The sequence below is a fragment of the Engystomops pustulosus genome, chromosome 5, assembly GCF_040894005.1.
Source record: "Engystomops pustulosus chromosome 5, aEngPut4.maternal, whole genome shotgun sequence".
NCBI lineage: Eukaryota > Metazoa > Chordata > Amphibia > Anura > Leptodactylidae > Engystomops > Engystomops pustulosus.
The window spans coordinates 187721643-187736329 of NC_092415.1; the positions used below are offsets into that span (position 1 = coordinate 187721643).

The 14687-nt window shown below is 43.2% G+C and overlaps 1 protein-coding gene across 13 annotated transcripts in view; it reads right to left on the bottom strand.

Moving 5' to 3' along the window:
* SVIL (supervillin) overlaps positions 1-14687 on the bottom strand; it is a 90138-nt gene that overhangs the window by 52867 nt on the left and 22584 nt on the right. For 10 of the 13 annotated variants that reach the window (XM_072154062.1, XM_072154068.1, XM_072154067.1 and 7 more), the window contains 8 exons: positions 11681-12526; positions 11227-11397; positions 10886-10926; positions 8911-8972; positions 7258-7394; positions 6070-6165; positions 4039-4291; positions 1478-2042 (listed from right to left, as the gene is read on the bottom strand). In XM_072154062.1, the coding sequence (XP_072010163.1) occupies positions 1478-2042; positions 4039-4291; positions 6070-6165; positions 7258-7394; positions 8911-8972; positions 10886-10926; positions 11227-11397; positions 11681-12526 (2171 nt within the window). The remainder of the gene's footprint in view (positions 1-1477; positions 2043-4038; positions 4292-6069; positions 6166-7257; positions 7395-8910; positions 8973-10885; positions 10927-11226; positions 11398-11680; positions 12527-14687) is intronic. The other 3 variants (XM_072154069.1, XM_072154072.1, XM_072154074.1) reach the window with 1 other exon arrangement.

A 14687-nucleotide genomic window follows, 5' to 3' on the forward strand; every position in this document is an offset into this window, starting at 1 on the left:
ATATAAAATACTGAAAGACGTGGCCGTGAATGCGACGCGATGACAATAGAGGGATTCTGAAGAACCAGGATACAATGGTGGCCATTTACTTATTGCTATGACTCATGAAGGTAACCTGTGTCCATTTACCCCCTTAAGGCAAGTAGGCGACATGTCAGAGGTTGGGCTCTGTTTCTCAAGACACTTTAAAAAGGACCAAAAAAAATTGACCCTTCACTATTGCATCTCTTGTTTCTGCACCTGTATTGCACATATTATCTAGTTTAGCAGCTGGATAATGGTCTCTAAGCATTTTGACCGCTAGATAGAGAATGCATGCACAAAAACATAAACATCCAATTGCTGTGTTATGGATCAGTAGCATCTAGTATCCGTGGTAACTAGTTGTCCAAAAAAAAAATGTCTGCGTCCTTCCAAAAACAGCTCTACACCTGAACATGGATTGTGCCAGTATTGCAACCCAGCTGTTTAGAGATGAATGGAGATCAAGTTGCAATAGCGGAACAAACCACCGGGTCAAGTGTGGCGCTGTTTTTGGGGGAAAAAAAAGCCATGTTTTTCAAAAGACAATCCCTTTCATGTAAATCCTGCCATATTTGCACATCTCCGTCATTCACAATAGATCGCAATCCCTGAAGGGACTAGCTGCTTCTCCCATTATAGACATGCACACTCGGCTACAAGACAGTGTCACATTCTAACAAATAGGTGAGGGATACCACACATCTACTCATGGTCCGCCATTACACACAAATATAATATAAGGCTACATTCACACGAACATACGCCGGGCTGCATATGCGGGGCTGACCCCTCCCCTCTCCATAGCGATGCATGGCGCATGGCGACATAACACGGGATAACATAGGACATGTCTTATCTTTTCCCCATGTATGGAGCGGTATAATGCCACAGGTGTACAGCACCATATTGCCCCGCGCGGCCACTGCCGGCCTATGGGGCCCGTATATACGTCCACAAACGGCCGTGTGAATGTAGCCAAAACAAGAGACGATAATGAATTAAAGGAAAATTTGATAGTTTCGTCTCCATTCACAGACATAGGAATCTAGCGTGTACAGGGCTTGCAGGGTTGCTCTAGACGGACACAGAGCTTAGCGCTAAACATGGTGTCCATCTTTAGTAGTTGTACATTGTATAAGAGGTGTACTAGGTGTGGATCATCACAGCAGACAAGAAGCAGAACAGTGGATTGTCTGCACGGAAAACCAGCGACTGTCGCTTGTGATTGATATAAAGATAGCAGGGAAGGACCGCGATCATGGGAATCACGAATAACAGAAAAGGATAATATTGTGGACCTTAATATATTCATCTAGGTGAGGTCTGCAGGTCCTGCAGACATTTCAATACCTCTGCTTCATGACCCATTGTGGTGTACAACAGAGCAGCAGTGGCAACAATAGTAGACAATACACAACCAATATTGTGAGGCGAAAATGAAGCGGCTCCTTACCTGGATCACTCTTCTCGCTCCACGTGGTCCCTTCTGACAGCAGATGCCTCCTCTCTTCTTGCATCTCCTCCACCTGCAGGGCGCCTTCTCCTAGTGACAGATCTCTACATACAGCCGGCTGGAGCGCGCTCTCTTGTCTGAATAATTCGGCCGTGCCCTTACTTGAGATAACATGCCCAAGCATCTCCTCCTCCTCCCTTGTAACATCCAGGGCAGGATGAATGGCTTCCTTCTGAACAAAGCTAGATTTTCTCAGGCTGCTGCTATCGCCTGCCGCAGACACCCTGCTCTCCTCCAGCGGCGCTTTCCTCGATTCTTTGTCTTTATCGGGAGAGCTCCACGATTCTGACAGCAACAGGCTTCTCTCTGTAGAGTTTCCCGTCTCCATTGAAGTGTGAAGCAGAGTCGAGGCGCTGGAGACACTTGATATTCTCTCGTCATAATTAGACGACTTGGTGACATTCATGTCCCCGGGATAGACGGGAGACGATCGAGACGTTAGAGTCGCCACAGATGTCACCACGGTCTGAGATAATGGAGCGATCTTTTCACCTCCGTTCTTGAACTGCACAGACAACAACAAACCCAAAACACATGTCAGCCAGCGGATACAGATTAGTGTCCCTGATGCTTTACGGCTTTGTTTTTATGCAAAAAAACGAAATTATTTTAACTGAGCAAGTTCAAGGATTTAATGGGACGCTTTCATTTAACTACTATCATCAGGTAGATATTAAATGTCCTTTCTAGAATTTCCCCTTATGTTAAATCTTGTTCAGTTACCTATAAAAAAAAAATCTCCTCCAAAGTGAAGTGAAAATGAGGGTTACTTTTTGCCTGAGATGAGTCTACTATAGAGATCTGAAGTGTCATTCCCCCTCCAGCTTTTTATACTTAGAAGAACACCTATGGATTGGTGTCATAGTAAAGGTAAGGGCATCAGACTGTGTTCACACGTATTGTGTTTCACAAAACGTCACAGCAGCTGTGGAGAGGCAATTTGCCCAATTACATTGCTGTTAAAAATTGTATTACAGTTGTGTTTCATAATGCAATGGTTAACAATTGCAGTTTGTAAACACAACATTAAAACTAATATTAACGTGACGCGTTAACATAGTATTTTTAAAATTTTGTTTAAAATAATGTTTACACAATGTACTTGGGCAAATCTCCTCCTCTCAGCTGTTGTATTGGGTTTCAAAACCCAATGTAAACACCACATGTGAATACGGCTTGTGGTTCTGTGAGCTACAGAGCTGGAGATACAGACAGTTAAAGGGATTATCCCAAGGTTGAAAAACATGTCTGCTTTCTTCCAAAAACAGCTCCTCTCCTGACCATGGGTAGTGTTGTGCTATTGCAACTAAGGTCTATTCATTTAGGGCAACACAGTGGCTAGGTGGTTAGCATTACAGCCTTGCAGCGCTGGGGACCTGGGTTCAAGTTCCAGGGTCAACATCTGCAAAGAGTTTGTATGTTCTCTCTGTGTTTGCGTAATATTCTGGTAGGTCGATTACATTGTGAGCCCCATTGGGGACAGGGACAGATTTGGCAAGCTCTGTGCAGCGCTGCGTAATCTGTGTGCGCTATATAAAGGAATTATTATTATTCTATACAGCTGCAATACCTGCACAAACCATGGTCAGGTGTGGCGCTGTTTTTGGAATAAAGCAGCCATGTTTTGTTTGTTTTTTTAACCTCGGGAGAACCACTTTGAAAGACACAGTTGGAAATGTAACCTGCAGATAAAGATCCATTTCCTAGATTCTAGATCAAAGAATTACAAGCCTGATGTGTTCTGAAAGAAAGCATTTATATAGGTGCTAGAGAACCAAAGATAGTGGTAAGTAACACCTCCTTCTCCAGCCTCTATGACCGACTCATCCCGGGCAATACATGACTCTTCTCAGCTTATTGGCATATGAAGGAATACAAGTCAGGTTTGATGTGGTTTTCTGTGCGGTTTCTGATTTTAACAGGTGAATTTGATTTTGAAGGAGACACTAAATGTGAATCAAGTCTTTCACCCGTTAAAGAAACTTCACCTAAAACCACATCAAAACCGATTACAATGCAGTTTAAACTGCTACATGTGAACACACCCTACAGCAGTGGTGGCAAACCTACGGCACGGGTGCCAGAGGCGGCACTCAAGAGCCAGAAGCTACAGTTACATCTGCAATACAGTGTCCGGCCACTAGGAGGAGACACAGCAAACTGGTTCTGGTTCCATATGCTCTGCCAGTCCAGGGCCAAGAAGTTGATTGGAGCAGGGGCCTGAGCTCAACCCCCATTAATTAACATATTCTTTGTATAGGCCATCAAGAGCGATTCAGAAAGACTTCAAATTAGAGACTAATAAACCTGAGGCCCAGTGTCTGGTTCAATGGTTTACCCTCCTTTGACCACAGTTTGGTAGGTATTCACCAAAGCTTTTTACACTTTTTGACATTTCTGAAGTGTTGAAAAAGAAGAAAATGTGTAAGTGTCCAGGGTGCTATGGGCCACCTGAAAGAAGTGCAGTAAAGTCTATAGGAAGAACAATAGGATGGAGATACCTGTTCTACTTCCACCAGTGTAACCGGCTGGGTTTGGTAGCGTGCGTTCATCCTCCTCTGCCGAATATCCATTCTGCTTCGGGCAGACTTCTCCTTTGTGACTGGCTGTGAGAGCTTATTAAATAGCGCCATCTTCTCAGCCAAGGATAGAGAAGAGGAGTCGGGTTCCTCGGGACTTTGTTCTGCTTGGATTTCCTTCAGGATCTCCGGTTCTGCCTGGGAAGCAGTCTTGTGATGTGCGGATGCCTGTAAACTAAAATCAAGATCCAAAAGAGAGAAGAAGAAGAAGAGACGTATAAATAACATATACACAAATAACAGCTGGCTGCCACCATCATAAAACCCCATGCGCCGAGGCACAGAACATGCTACACCAATCACATGTAGCATTAAAATGTCACAAGCGTGTATACATCCTGAGCCAAGCAGGGACACGGAGCAGGACGCACACGCCGGTTTTATCACCGCTTTGCGTGTCTGATTTACAAAACATTTTATTCCTTTCATGGACATCGAAATACAGCATATGCAGAGATTACAACTACACTTCATTCTGGTCAGCTCCTCTTTCTCTATAACATGCTGCCTGCAGATAGGACACCATGTACAATCTGCTCATGTTCTATAACATACGTCCTGCACATATATGTAATCTGCTCTTCTCCTCCTGCTCTATAAAATGCTGCATGCAGATCGGACACTGTAAAATCTGCTCAGCTCCTCAGGCTCTATAACTTGCTTCCAGCAGATAGGACACTGTTTTCAAAGTTGTCTGCTCATCCTGCTGCAAGCAGATAGACACCATGTACAATCTGCTCATCTCCTCATGCTCTATAACAGTGATGGCTAACCTATGGCACTGGTGCCAGAGGTGGCACTCGGAGCCCTTTCTGTGGGCACTCAGGCCATCACCTGAGATGACTCCAGGTATCTTCCTGCAGTCCCAGACAGCCCAGGACTTGCTGTGCACAGAGCTATATTAAAGTGACAGCTCAACCTGGGACTATTTTCTGCCTTATTGGTGTCCTCAGGTGCTGGTATCAATGAAAACTGTGACAGAGAAGGGAGTATAAATCACAAATTAAATTTCTGTGTTGGCACTTTGTGATAAATAAGTGGGTCTTTGTTGTAGTTTGGGCACTCGGCCTCTAAAAGGTTCGCCATCACTGCTCTATAACATGCTTCAAGCAGATAGTACTTCCTGCAGATAGGACACTACAAAAACAATTTACCAAGCACCTCCTGCTCTATAACATGCTGGAAGCAGATAGGACTATGTACTATCTGCTAAGCTCCATCTGCACCATAACATGCTGCCTACAGAAAGGACACTATGTACAATCTGCTCAGCTCCTCCTGCTCTATAACATGCTGGAAGCAGATAGGACTATGTACTATCTGCTAAGCTCCATCTGCACCATAACATGCTGCCTACAGAAAGGACACTATGTACAATCTGCTCAGCTCCTCCTGCTCTATAACATGCTGCAAGCAGAAAGGTCACAGTGTACACCAGACATATCTGTGTGAATAAGCATTGAAGGTCAGATCCTTTAATTGTAATATTTATAAATCGTCGAGATATGGATCCACTAACATAAAAAATGTATACCCCAAGGCTTCACTAGGTCCAAACTCCATTCCGCACTCTGGTATATGCGACACACAATAGCACAAGTATGGCCCAAGCAGGCCACCACTTTGTCCAATGCTTGGCTGAGCAATCATCCCTAACCACTTCCTGTGTGTCAGCATATAGCAGGGAGTACAGTGCAGTCGAGCCTACGGTGCCATTGGGATCGGAGCAGAAACATTTTATTTGTAAGAACAGTCATTTTGGAAAAAAAAAAAAAAAATAACACTGGTTTTACTCCATGCATCTTTCCTGCAGGTTAGGAGTCATGCGTCCACACCACACACACACACACACACACACACACGTTATAGTGACCGTGTTACAGCAACAGTTGGTGTTAATAATTCATTTGGCATCTGTCATGTCCGACATGCAGGACACGTCCCCTCTAGTACCTGATCCGGTGCACACAACTCTTAGTTACAGTAGGACTAGGGAGTCTCGGGGTGACAGTGTGTGTAGTCACTGTGTGTGCGGCAGGGCTAGGCTTGCTTTAAACATCACAAAAAAAGGAGAAAATAAGAATAGCACATGAGCAGAGAGGAAAGGAAAAGGGTTAAAAAAAATACAGCCTATAACGTGAATAGCTGTGCGAGAGAGAGGTAAAGGTGTATGAATGGATGACGAGTCCATAACTAAAAACATAAAAAGTAAAAACCAAAAGATAAGCGGAAGAACTGTACAAGAATAAAAGACAACGTATCTCTTCAAGGAGAAGGTGAGAATTGGGATTTTCTTTATTTTGCTCAGAAATCCTACACCAAATCATAGAAATCTCAGTATCAGCCCTATCACATCCTAACCCATGTAAGTGCATGAGGCTTAACTTCAATTTTGAAAAATAGCCCATTATGGATAGAGGCGATGCACTAAAATGTATTATTTGCTGTAACTATAGAGCATTATGGGGCAAATCCATTTGTTATGTGCTTAAAACTACTTTCCACACTGCGCTCCTACGTAACATATACCCAAGTCTATACCTATGTCCCACCTATCCTATATTTTTTTAAAAAATATTTTATTTGATATTTTTGTAACGTTATGAGGAATTGAGGTCTATGCCGCATTCAGGAATAGATACAGGATACAAGTGCTACCTGTGCACTCCGCATATAACTGCCCCTGTTGCTGCACAGTGTATCCACAGTAATCCGAGGATATGAAACAATTGAATACATAGAATGCAAATCCGAAAGATCTCACTATACCCAGGAAAGTTACACTCTTACAGCGTCACGTCACATATAACCCAATTACCACGTAGCTGAAGTATCACCCGCTCAGATTTCAGAAGACGCAGCGTGCACTTTATTTGGTGTTCGAGGGATGAAATAATGAGCAATTTTTTTCCTGGAAAAGTCTTGACTACATTGCAGAGCAAATGATTCATGTCTCAATTCCCTTTGGAAACACAGCACATCTCGCTCAATATCCATCATTTTGGCAGACGTGCGGTGATGTGCCCGGGTCCCCAAGCGACAAGTTCTCCATCCCTCTCCTCTTCCCTCATCCTAACTAATAAACTGGGAAGAGAGCCCAGCCCCTGCACTACAACAAGCTGGGCCCGTGCCAACACTTACGTCGCTGCAATCACCACTTCTTCTGTGGTGACGGGCTGAGTGCGGGACCTGTCCTGGGCACGGCGGAGCCTCCTCTCCACCGCCGCGTTCCTGGCACGAGGTTTCGGGGCTTTCGGGTCCAGTGATTTTTCCATTTCCTGCAATAATAACAACAATATTTATAGCGCACACAGATTACGCAGCACTGCACAGTTTGCCAAATTGGTCCCCGTTTCCAGTGCGGCTCACAATCTAATCAACCTACCAGTATGTTTCGGAGTATGGGAGGAAACCGGAGGACCCAGAGGAAACCCACGCAAACACAATTGAAATTGAACAGGTTTTACAGAATGTCACCCAGAAATCCCTTCACATCTGCACCCACATTACACATCGGCATAAGAATAGATCCGAGGGAGCTCCGGATACTTATTACACAATAACATGTAAAATTGTTGGCACAAGAGAAATAACAGCAGTTAAAGGGATAAAACCTGTTGCAGTCTAACACATACAACAACAGATTAAAGGTGTCTATTAGAAACAATTGGCAGGAAATTACATTTTGCTAGTAGCTACGCCAAGAAGAATAACTGAGGCCCAAAGCGATAAAATAATAAGCCAGGGAGAAAGAAAAGGATTTAATAGGCTCCAAAAACAACAGAAAAGATCAAAAAGGGAAATAAAATTGTTTAATACGCCAATAAATGGTTAAAATGTCAATGCTGACATCAGACCAGTGTTAGTGTGAAATTCAATTCTAGTTTCAATCTAAATTTAAGTATTATTATATCACCCCAATGTCTCCCCTTCCCTCTTCTTCCTGTCTAGATACACTTGACTAACTAATTTACCATTTTTGTGAATAGGGATAGACCAAAGGCCCACGTTTGTTACGCATGTCACAGGAAACCGACCAACAAAATCCATCCTGATAAACAATGTACATTACTCATAGATCCAGGCACCGTGACTGTGGTAATTTTCTTAAATTTGTTATCCATGGCCCCATATGCATTCAAAAATCAACTTTTAAAATTATGATAATGAGCCAGAAGGTCTCTAGGGAGGTGTTACCAGAGCCCCTCCCTCATGTAAACTCACAAACTGTTACACAGTCTCCTTATTAGCTGTGAAGCACCAAGGACCACTATTAATGGGGTTGTACTTACCCTGATAAAGATTTGTGGCCAAGACCTAAAAGGGTCGCCCATATAGTTACTTGCGTGGGTAAAATTTCTGTAAAGCTACTGATACCGGCAGGTCATGTGACTCCTGGGTAATAGGACTTGGGACTTCCTGCAACGTCCAATCCCATTGATGGAAGTGGTTAAAAAGAAGGGGGGGGGGGGATGCAAACTGTAATGTCTGCACAGCCACATCCATCTGCCGGAAGGTAGCAGGACGTCACAGGAAGTCACGTGTCCTACTGCCCAGGGGTCACATGACACGCCAAGACTGACAGCTTTACAGAAACTTTACCAGGGTAAGTACTATTTGAGAAACATCCATGCACCCCTCCAACCATTGCTAAGGAACGCCTGATAAAGGGGGACCCCCTACCTCCAACAGAAGACAGCAGGACATGGGACATGCATAATTGTCCCAAAAATAATGAACTCTGTAATAACCAGGTCTTCACACAGATCAAACATGGGGCAATGTCTTACTTACCCTAAAAAGAAGCCTCTTTGCAGCGACGCTAAGTTTCGCTCTTTCGTCTACCTTCGCTTCCTCTGTAGGAAAATTATATTTAGTCAATCATTTTATGCACACGGTTACATGTATGAACTAAATGACGTTCTAAAACATTTGATGTTGGAGTATAAAAAAAAAAAACATACATACATACAGACATAGGCCCAATACACATCTCCACTGGGTCTTTTGGTAGCTGAGGAGCGCAACCGAAACTAGGTGATCAAAACGTCTCCCCTAGGGTTCCATGTAAAGCAGGGATCCCTACTCTGTCACAGCTTCCAATCGTATCAGCATCCAGAGGACACCAATACAGAAGGAGGAAGGAGGAGAAATTTGGATCATCATTGTAACTTCCTTCTAAGCACAGCCCCGGATCAGGAGTTCCAATGTTAATCCAGCTCTGTCCACAGCTCCTCGCTCCTCCTGTAGCTCCTCCAGACAGCTCAGGAAGTGTGGATTCAAAATAGCGCTGAGAGGGCTGTCTGGGACTGCAGGAGAAGGCCCAGAGTCCTCTCTGGCAAACTGTGGGCACCAAGTTTGTCATCCCAGTACAAAGAGGGCTCTGAGTGCACCCTCTGGCACCCGTGCCATAGGTTTGCCATCACTGAGGTAAGGGATAGCCTCTGTTGTGTTTAAATTACTTTTAGTGGAAAAACTACACGAACATACGATTTTCTACTTATTTTTTATTGATTTACTTGAAAAAAAAAAAAAAAAGGATCCCACGGCCTCATTATAAATCAAGGGCAGGGATTTTTATTTTTTCGGGCCAAAATCCCCAGTCTGAACTAAGGCGGCACAGATCAAAACCCAAAACAGCAGCCGTGTGTTTCTAATCGTGGACAAGGTATTTAAAGAGTAACTAAACATTTGAAGCATTTTTATTGAAGAAATGTTTAGCGCAGGTGAGAATGGTAAACTTTGTAATATATGTTATTAAGTAAAGCCGCTTTTCTGTGCTTTTATTCTGCTTCTTTCTCCTGTAGTGATCAGTATGTCTGAAAGCCCTCGGAGCTCCATCCACTTCAGATAAGGAGGCTAATGATTAACTCTTTCCACACCTGGACAATATTGATTAACTCTTTAGACAGTCTCTGGATAGTCTAATATTCTCAGAAAGATGAAAGGGGTTTTCTTAGGAAACAAGTTAGGCCCCATCTATAGGACCGTTGGATGATGTGAGCATTCTCCATCAGCTCCATAAAGATGAATGGAGCAGAACGAACATGCGCAGCCGGCTTCTCCGCTCATCTCTGTAGAAAACGAGGTGTCTGACAGAGGTTCCTCGGACCCCATGTTCTTGTGATCTGTGGGGGTCTCATCACTGACACCCCCACCGATCAAGTTAAAACCTATTGCCAGGATAGGGCCTCACGATTTCCCAGGGAAAACCCCTTCGAGTCTATAGACACTTTATCAGGTTCCTTTATCTCTCAGCTGTCAGTGGATTCAGGATTGAAAACGGATTTCCACACACTGCTTAAAATGAGGGAAGTAAAAGCAGGACACAGGAAAAGATTTCTATAATAAAGTATATAACAAAGTTTACTATTATCCTCTGCACTTTTCATTTGTAAAATTGAGCTAACTGATTAGTTACACTTTAACATTAGAAGTGCAAAAATACAGTGTAATAAGTAATGGCATCTTAAAAGGGGATAGAGACCATAGAAAACCAAGTGCCAAATAGCAATTTTGGATTGATTATTTCCCACTTTCGCTTTCTTGTTTCACAGATTCGTGCACATGTGTACCAATATATTATAGCCACAAAACACAAATTTTGCACACTTTTTAAAGACTGACAATGTAGGTTCAGTTCTCTGATATTTCACCAGGTATAGGCAATGTATAACACCTTGGACACTCTTGGTTTTGGCTCACATTGATGCAAAATAACAAATAAAATAATGCAGATGTGAACTGGGCCCAATAGTGGTATACTTGCCTTCAGCGGTCTGCACTGGTGGGGATGGGTGAAACGTCGTCCTGTAGAAAAGAGAATGATCATTAACTGGACAGATTAAAAGACATTCATGATTTTGTTATGGAAAACGCATGCATTCATTTCACAGCAACTTTGCAAAGACATAAAACATATGGAAACCTTAAAAACATCAACCTAAAGCCATGATCATTTTTATCGAAAAATAAGTAACATTGTTTTTTAATATCATCGGCTAAAATGATCAAGTAAAATACATCGATATCCATTTGGCTGTAGCCCAAACTACAAGGTTATGGCGTTGAAACACTGGCCTCATTTGGGCTATTCGTCGCGATGCGTACCTATCCGTTTCTTTGCGTTCCGCGGAAGTTACAGGTTGAGTTCTAAATCTTTCGGAGGTTTTTCTATTGTCCCCAGGAGTGATATAGAGTCTTGGCCTTCTCGGGCCTCTTTCCCGCTCATTGGCAGGACCAAGATCAACACTTGATGTTGGCATGTCAGCTTTGGGTTCACTTTGTAACCACGATGAAGGTTATTGGAAAAAAAGAGAAGGGAGAAAAAGAGAGAGAAAGATAAGGATGGAAGAAAAGAGCAGCGCAAACATTTCACACATCAAAACCATGCAAGAGGGCAGACAAAAACATTCCAGACGAGAGATAGCCTAGTGCCGACAGTGTGAGGATTTCTATTTGGTCACCAAACAAGTGCGTCTAGGAATATATTGTGCAGTAAGTTGAGGACGTGCAGGGGGCCACACACTATTAATGGGGGAAAAAATTTGGAAATATCACCCACGGGTCCACTTTTTTGATGGAATTTGCCGTCTCCAAAAATGCAGTCCTAAGCTGGGCAACAGACACCTTAGTGTTCACCATACCAGCTTCTCCGTTGGCCAAGTGGGAATTGTCTTCAGTGCCCAAAAATACCATCTCTTTTTGTTCTTCTGTATCTTTTAGTTGAATTGCTTCAGATTTCTGTGTGCCCGAGTCGGACATTGAGCGCACAAGCATCTTATGCTTCATAGTCGAAACTTCCTTGGGTTGCCCCATCGCTCTGTAGGCGGGTGCAGCTAGTCCACTCTGCAGATACATAATCGCTTCGGCTTTCCCCGAGTTGTTATATGGCTTGTTCTGTGGTAGAACATTCTGTGACATGTATGGAAGAGTTTCGTCAGGAGGTGAAATATTTTCACTTTTCTGTTTGTCGACGTAGGAGGATGTAAATCTTGGATTTTCCTCAAAAGAGTCATGAATCTTGCCATTTCTAGTCTCCGCTTTGTAAGGCTCGAAGGTATTGGTCACGCCTTGATAAATTTGCCGAGATTTATCAACATTCACATCATTGGCTGCCCTTGGATTTCTAAGTGAGGTAGTAAAGGCAGACACCATAACGTTGTCAGACTCGGTACGTGACACAATCCTTGGTGTGTGAGCTACATTAGCCGGCTGGATGTAGCCGTGGATGGGTTGACGGCTTGGGGTTGGCTGCTTATAGACCCTTTCGAATGCAGAGTTCTCGGATTGAAACGGTTTATAGTAGACTGGGGCAGCATGGTGCTTCTTTTGGGTAGAGGTCTCGTTGTCAAATTTTGGACTCCCTTGCATGTTCTCATCGCGCACCAATCTGTCTCTAACTTTAACTCTTTAAAAAAGAAAACGAATTAGAAATCCAAATGTAATTAAAAGTTAAATTTCAGTATAATAATTATGGGACAATATAAAAACATCAAAGTCAAGAAAAGAATCAGAAAAACAGAAAGCTAAAAAGAAGAGGCGCAACACTAACGTAGTAGGTTGTAAAGTTCTCTAGAGGTTTAACTAGGTATGAAGACATTGGGTTTGACCTACACAATAATAGACGGTCACCATCACAGGCATTTAGCTTCAACCCCCAAAACCTGTATGGTCCTCTTTAGGACAGGTGAGATGATCATGGATATTCATTGGATACAATTCACTTCAAATAGTTTGATTCAAATGTACAAAGTCTTCTCTTCTAAGTTTGGCTTAAGATTTACAAACCTAAACGCCCCCTATTTACCTACTTTTATACCAGTAGACTAAACAGCCAATAGAAAACTTACCGCTTATCAATGCTATATCTTACAAGGTAGGTAGGTTATGATAAGAAGCATTACATGCCAGTGGTAGCTTAGAACATCAGTCAGTGCATTAGCTTATAATCCATTATCTAAAACCTATAGCCCACTCATAGAAAGATAAAGAGGGAGAACAAAATATAGAAATCTAAAGATTCTCTCTCATAAATAAAATACCTAAAAATTTACCCACGTTCGGATAGACCAGATCCCTATAACAAAGACCCTACACTTAACACTGCAGTGCTCGTCTAACAAGAAACAACATCTAGTACTGACCCTTCCTTAAATTCCTCAATTTCCTGCCCTGGATTATCCCTACAGCTTTTCAGGACACATTTCAGGTTTGTTAACAATCAAAACAACCCAAAATCTCTTGTTTCATTAATATCAACTCATCTCCTTCCCTAATGGGACCAGCTGTGGTCGGCCTACATCCACCCAACACTCGCTCCAACAAATCGCTCCAGTCGTGTAACCCTGAAATTTCACACGACCCTTCCATTACAACCTACAAGGGGGGAGTGTGTTGGGATAAACTGTTAGTATCACAATGGCCCAGATTTTTACACCAAGTGCAGTTAGCCTTTCGAGTGTGCCGGGTGCACCAGATTATTGTATACTGGTGCACGGTCTTCAATAATCTGACGCCCCCTCCACTGCCTTGAAGTCTGAACCATTATTTGTTGGTGCACCTTTACTTTACAGCGTGCGACAATTCTGTCAAGTCGCTGTAATAAATATGTACCAAATATGTTCCAAACTCCGACTAAGCACCAACACCCACTTAAGGTGCACATTTTTCTGTCTTGTCGGCACAGAGCAGCCGCAACTCAACATACATACATGTGCAAGTTCCAAAGATGTTCTTTTATATGCAGAATAATAGATCTGGGCCAACGTGTCTCCTCCAGCAGGAGGTTTGTTCATAAAGCCCATCCAGCTAAGTAATATAGGCTGAGCTCTGCACCAAGTGCATAACCCAAGGGGGTCTAGGGCTACACCTGGATCCAGGAGTTACAGCGGGCCCCAAAAGGTGCCATTTCCCTATAAGAGATGACTACTTGTGTTACCCATGAAAATGTTATGACTACAAGAGGTGTTTCCCCTTCTTTATCACATGCATTAAAGGGGTTCTCCGGAGGCTGAAAAACATGGCTGCTTTCTTCCAAAAACAGCGCCACACCTGACCATGGTTAGTGCTGGTATTGCAGCTCAGCTCCATAGAAATGAATGGAGCTTAGTTGCAATATCACACACTACCCATGGTCAGGTGTGGCGCTGTTTGTGGAAGAAAGCAGCCTTGTTTTTCAGCCTCGGGATAACCCCTTTAATGTATGAAAAAAATTGACAACTAGGTGTTCGGCTGGGATCACACCATGTTTTTGCCCTCCATAGTAAGGATATATTGAGGGGATTTCTGGAGTGTCCTTAAAATGGATGGCTAAACTCTATCCCATTGTATACTCATACAGTGGGATAGGTTGTCCTGCTCTTCTCTATCCCCCAAAAGTGAGTGAACATTGACAGAAGCCAGTGATTGGCTGCTGCAGATGTTCAGTGTGTTTCCCCAGTGATGTCACCATCCTTATATGGACAGTTGCATCAACGAGAACCTTCCCGAGTGTACTCTCGTAGGAGGCCAGAGATGGATGCAATACTTTGCATCCATCCCCTTAGCCTCCACCAAGTGTATACACCGTT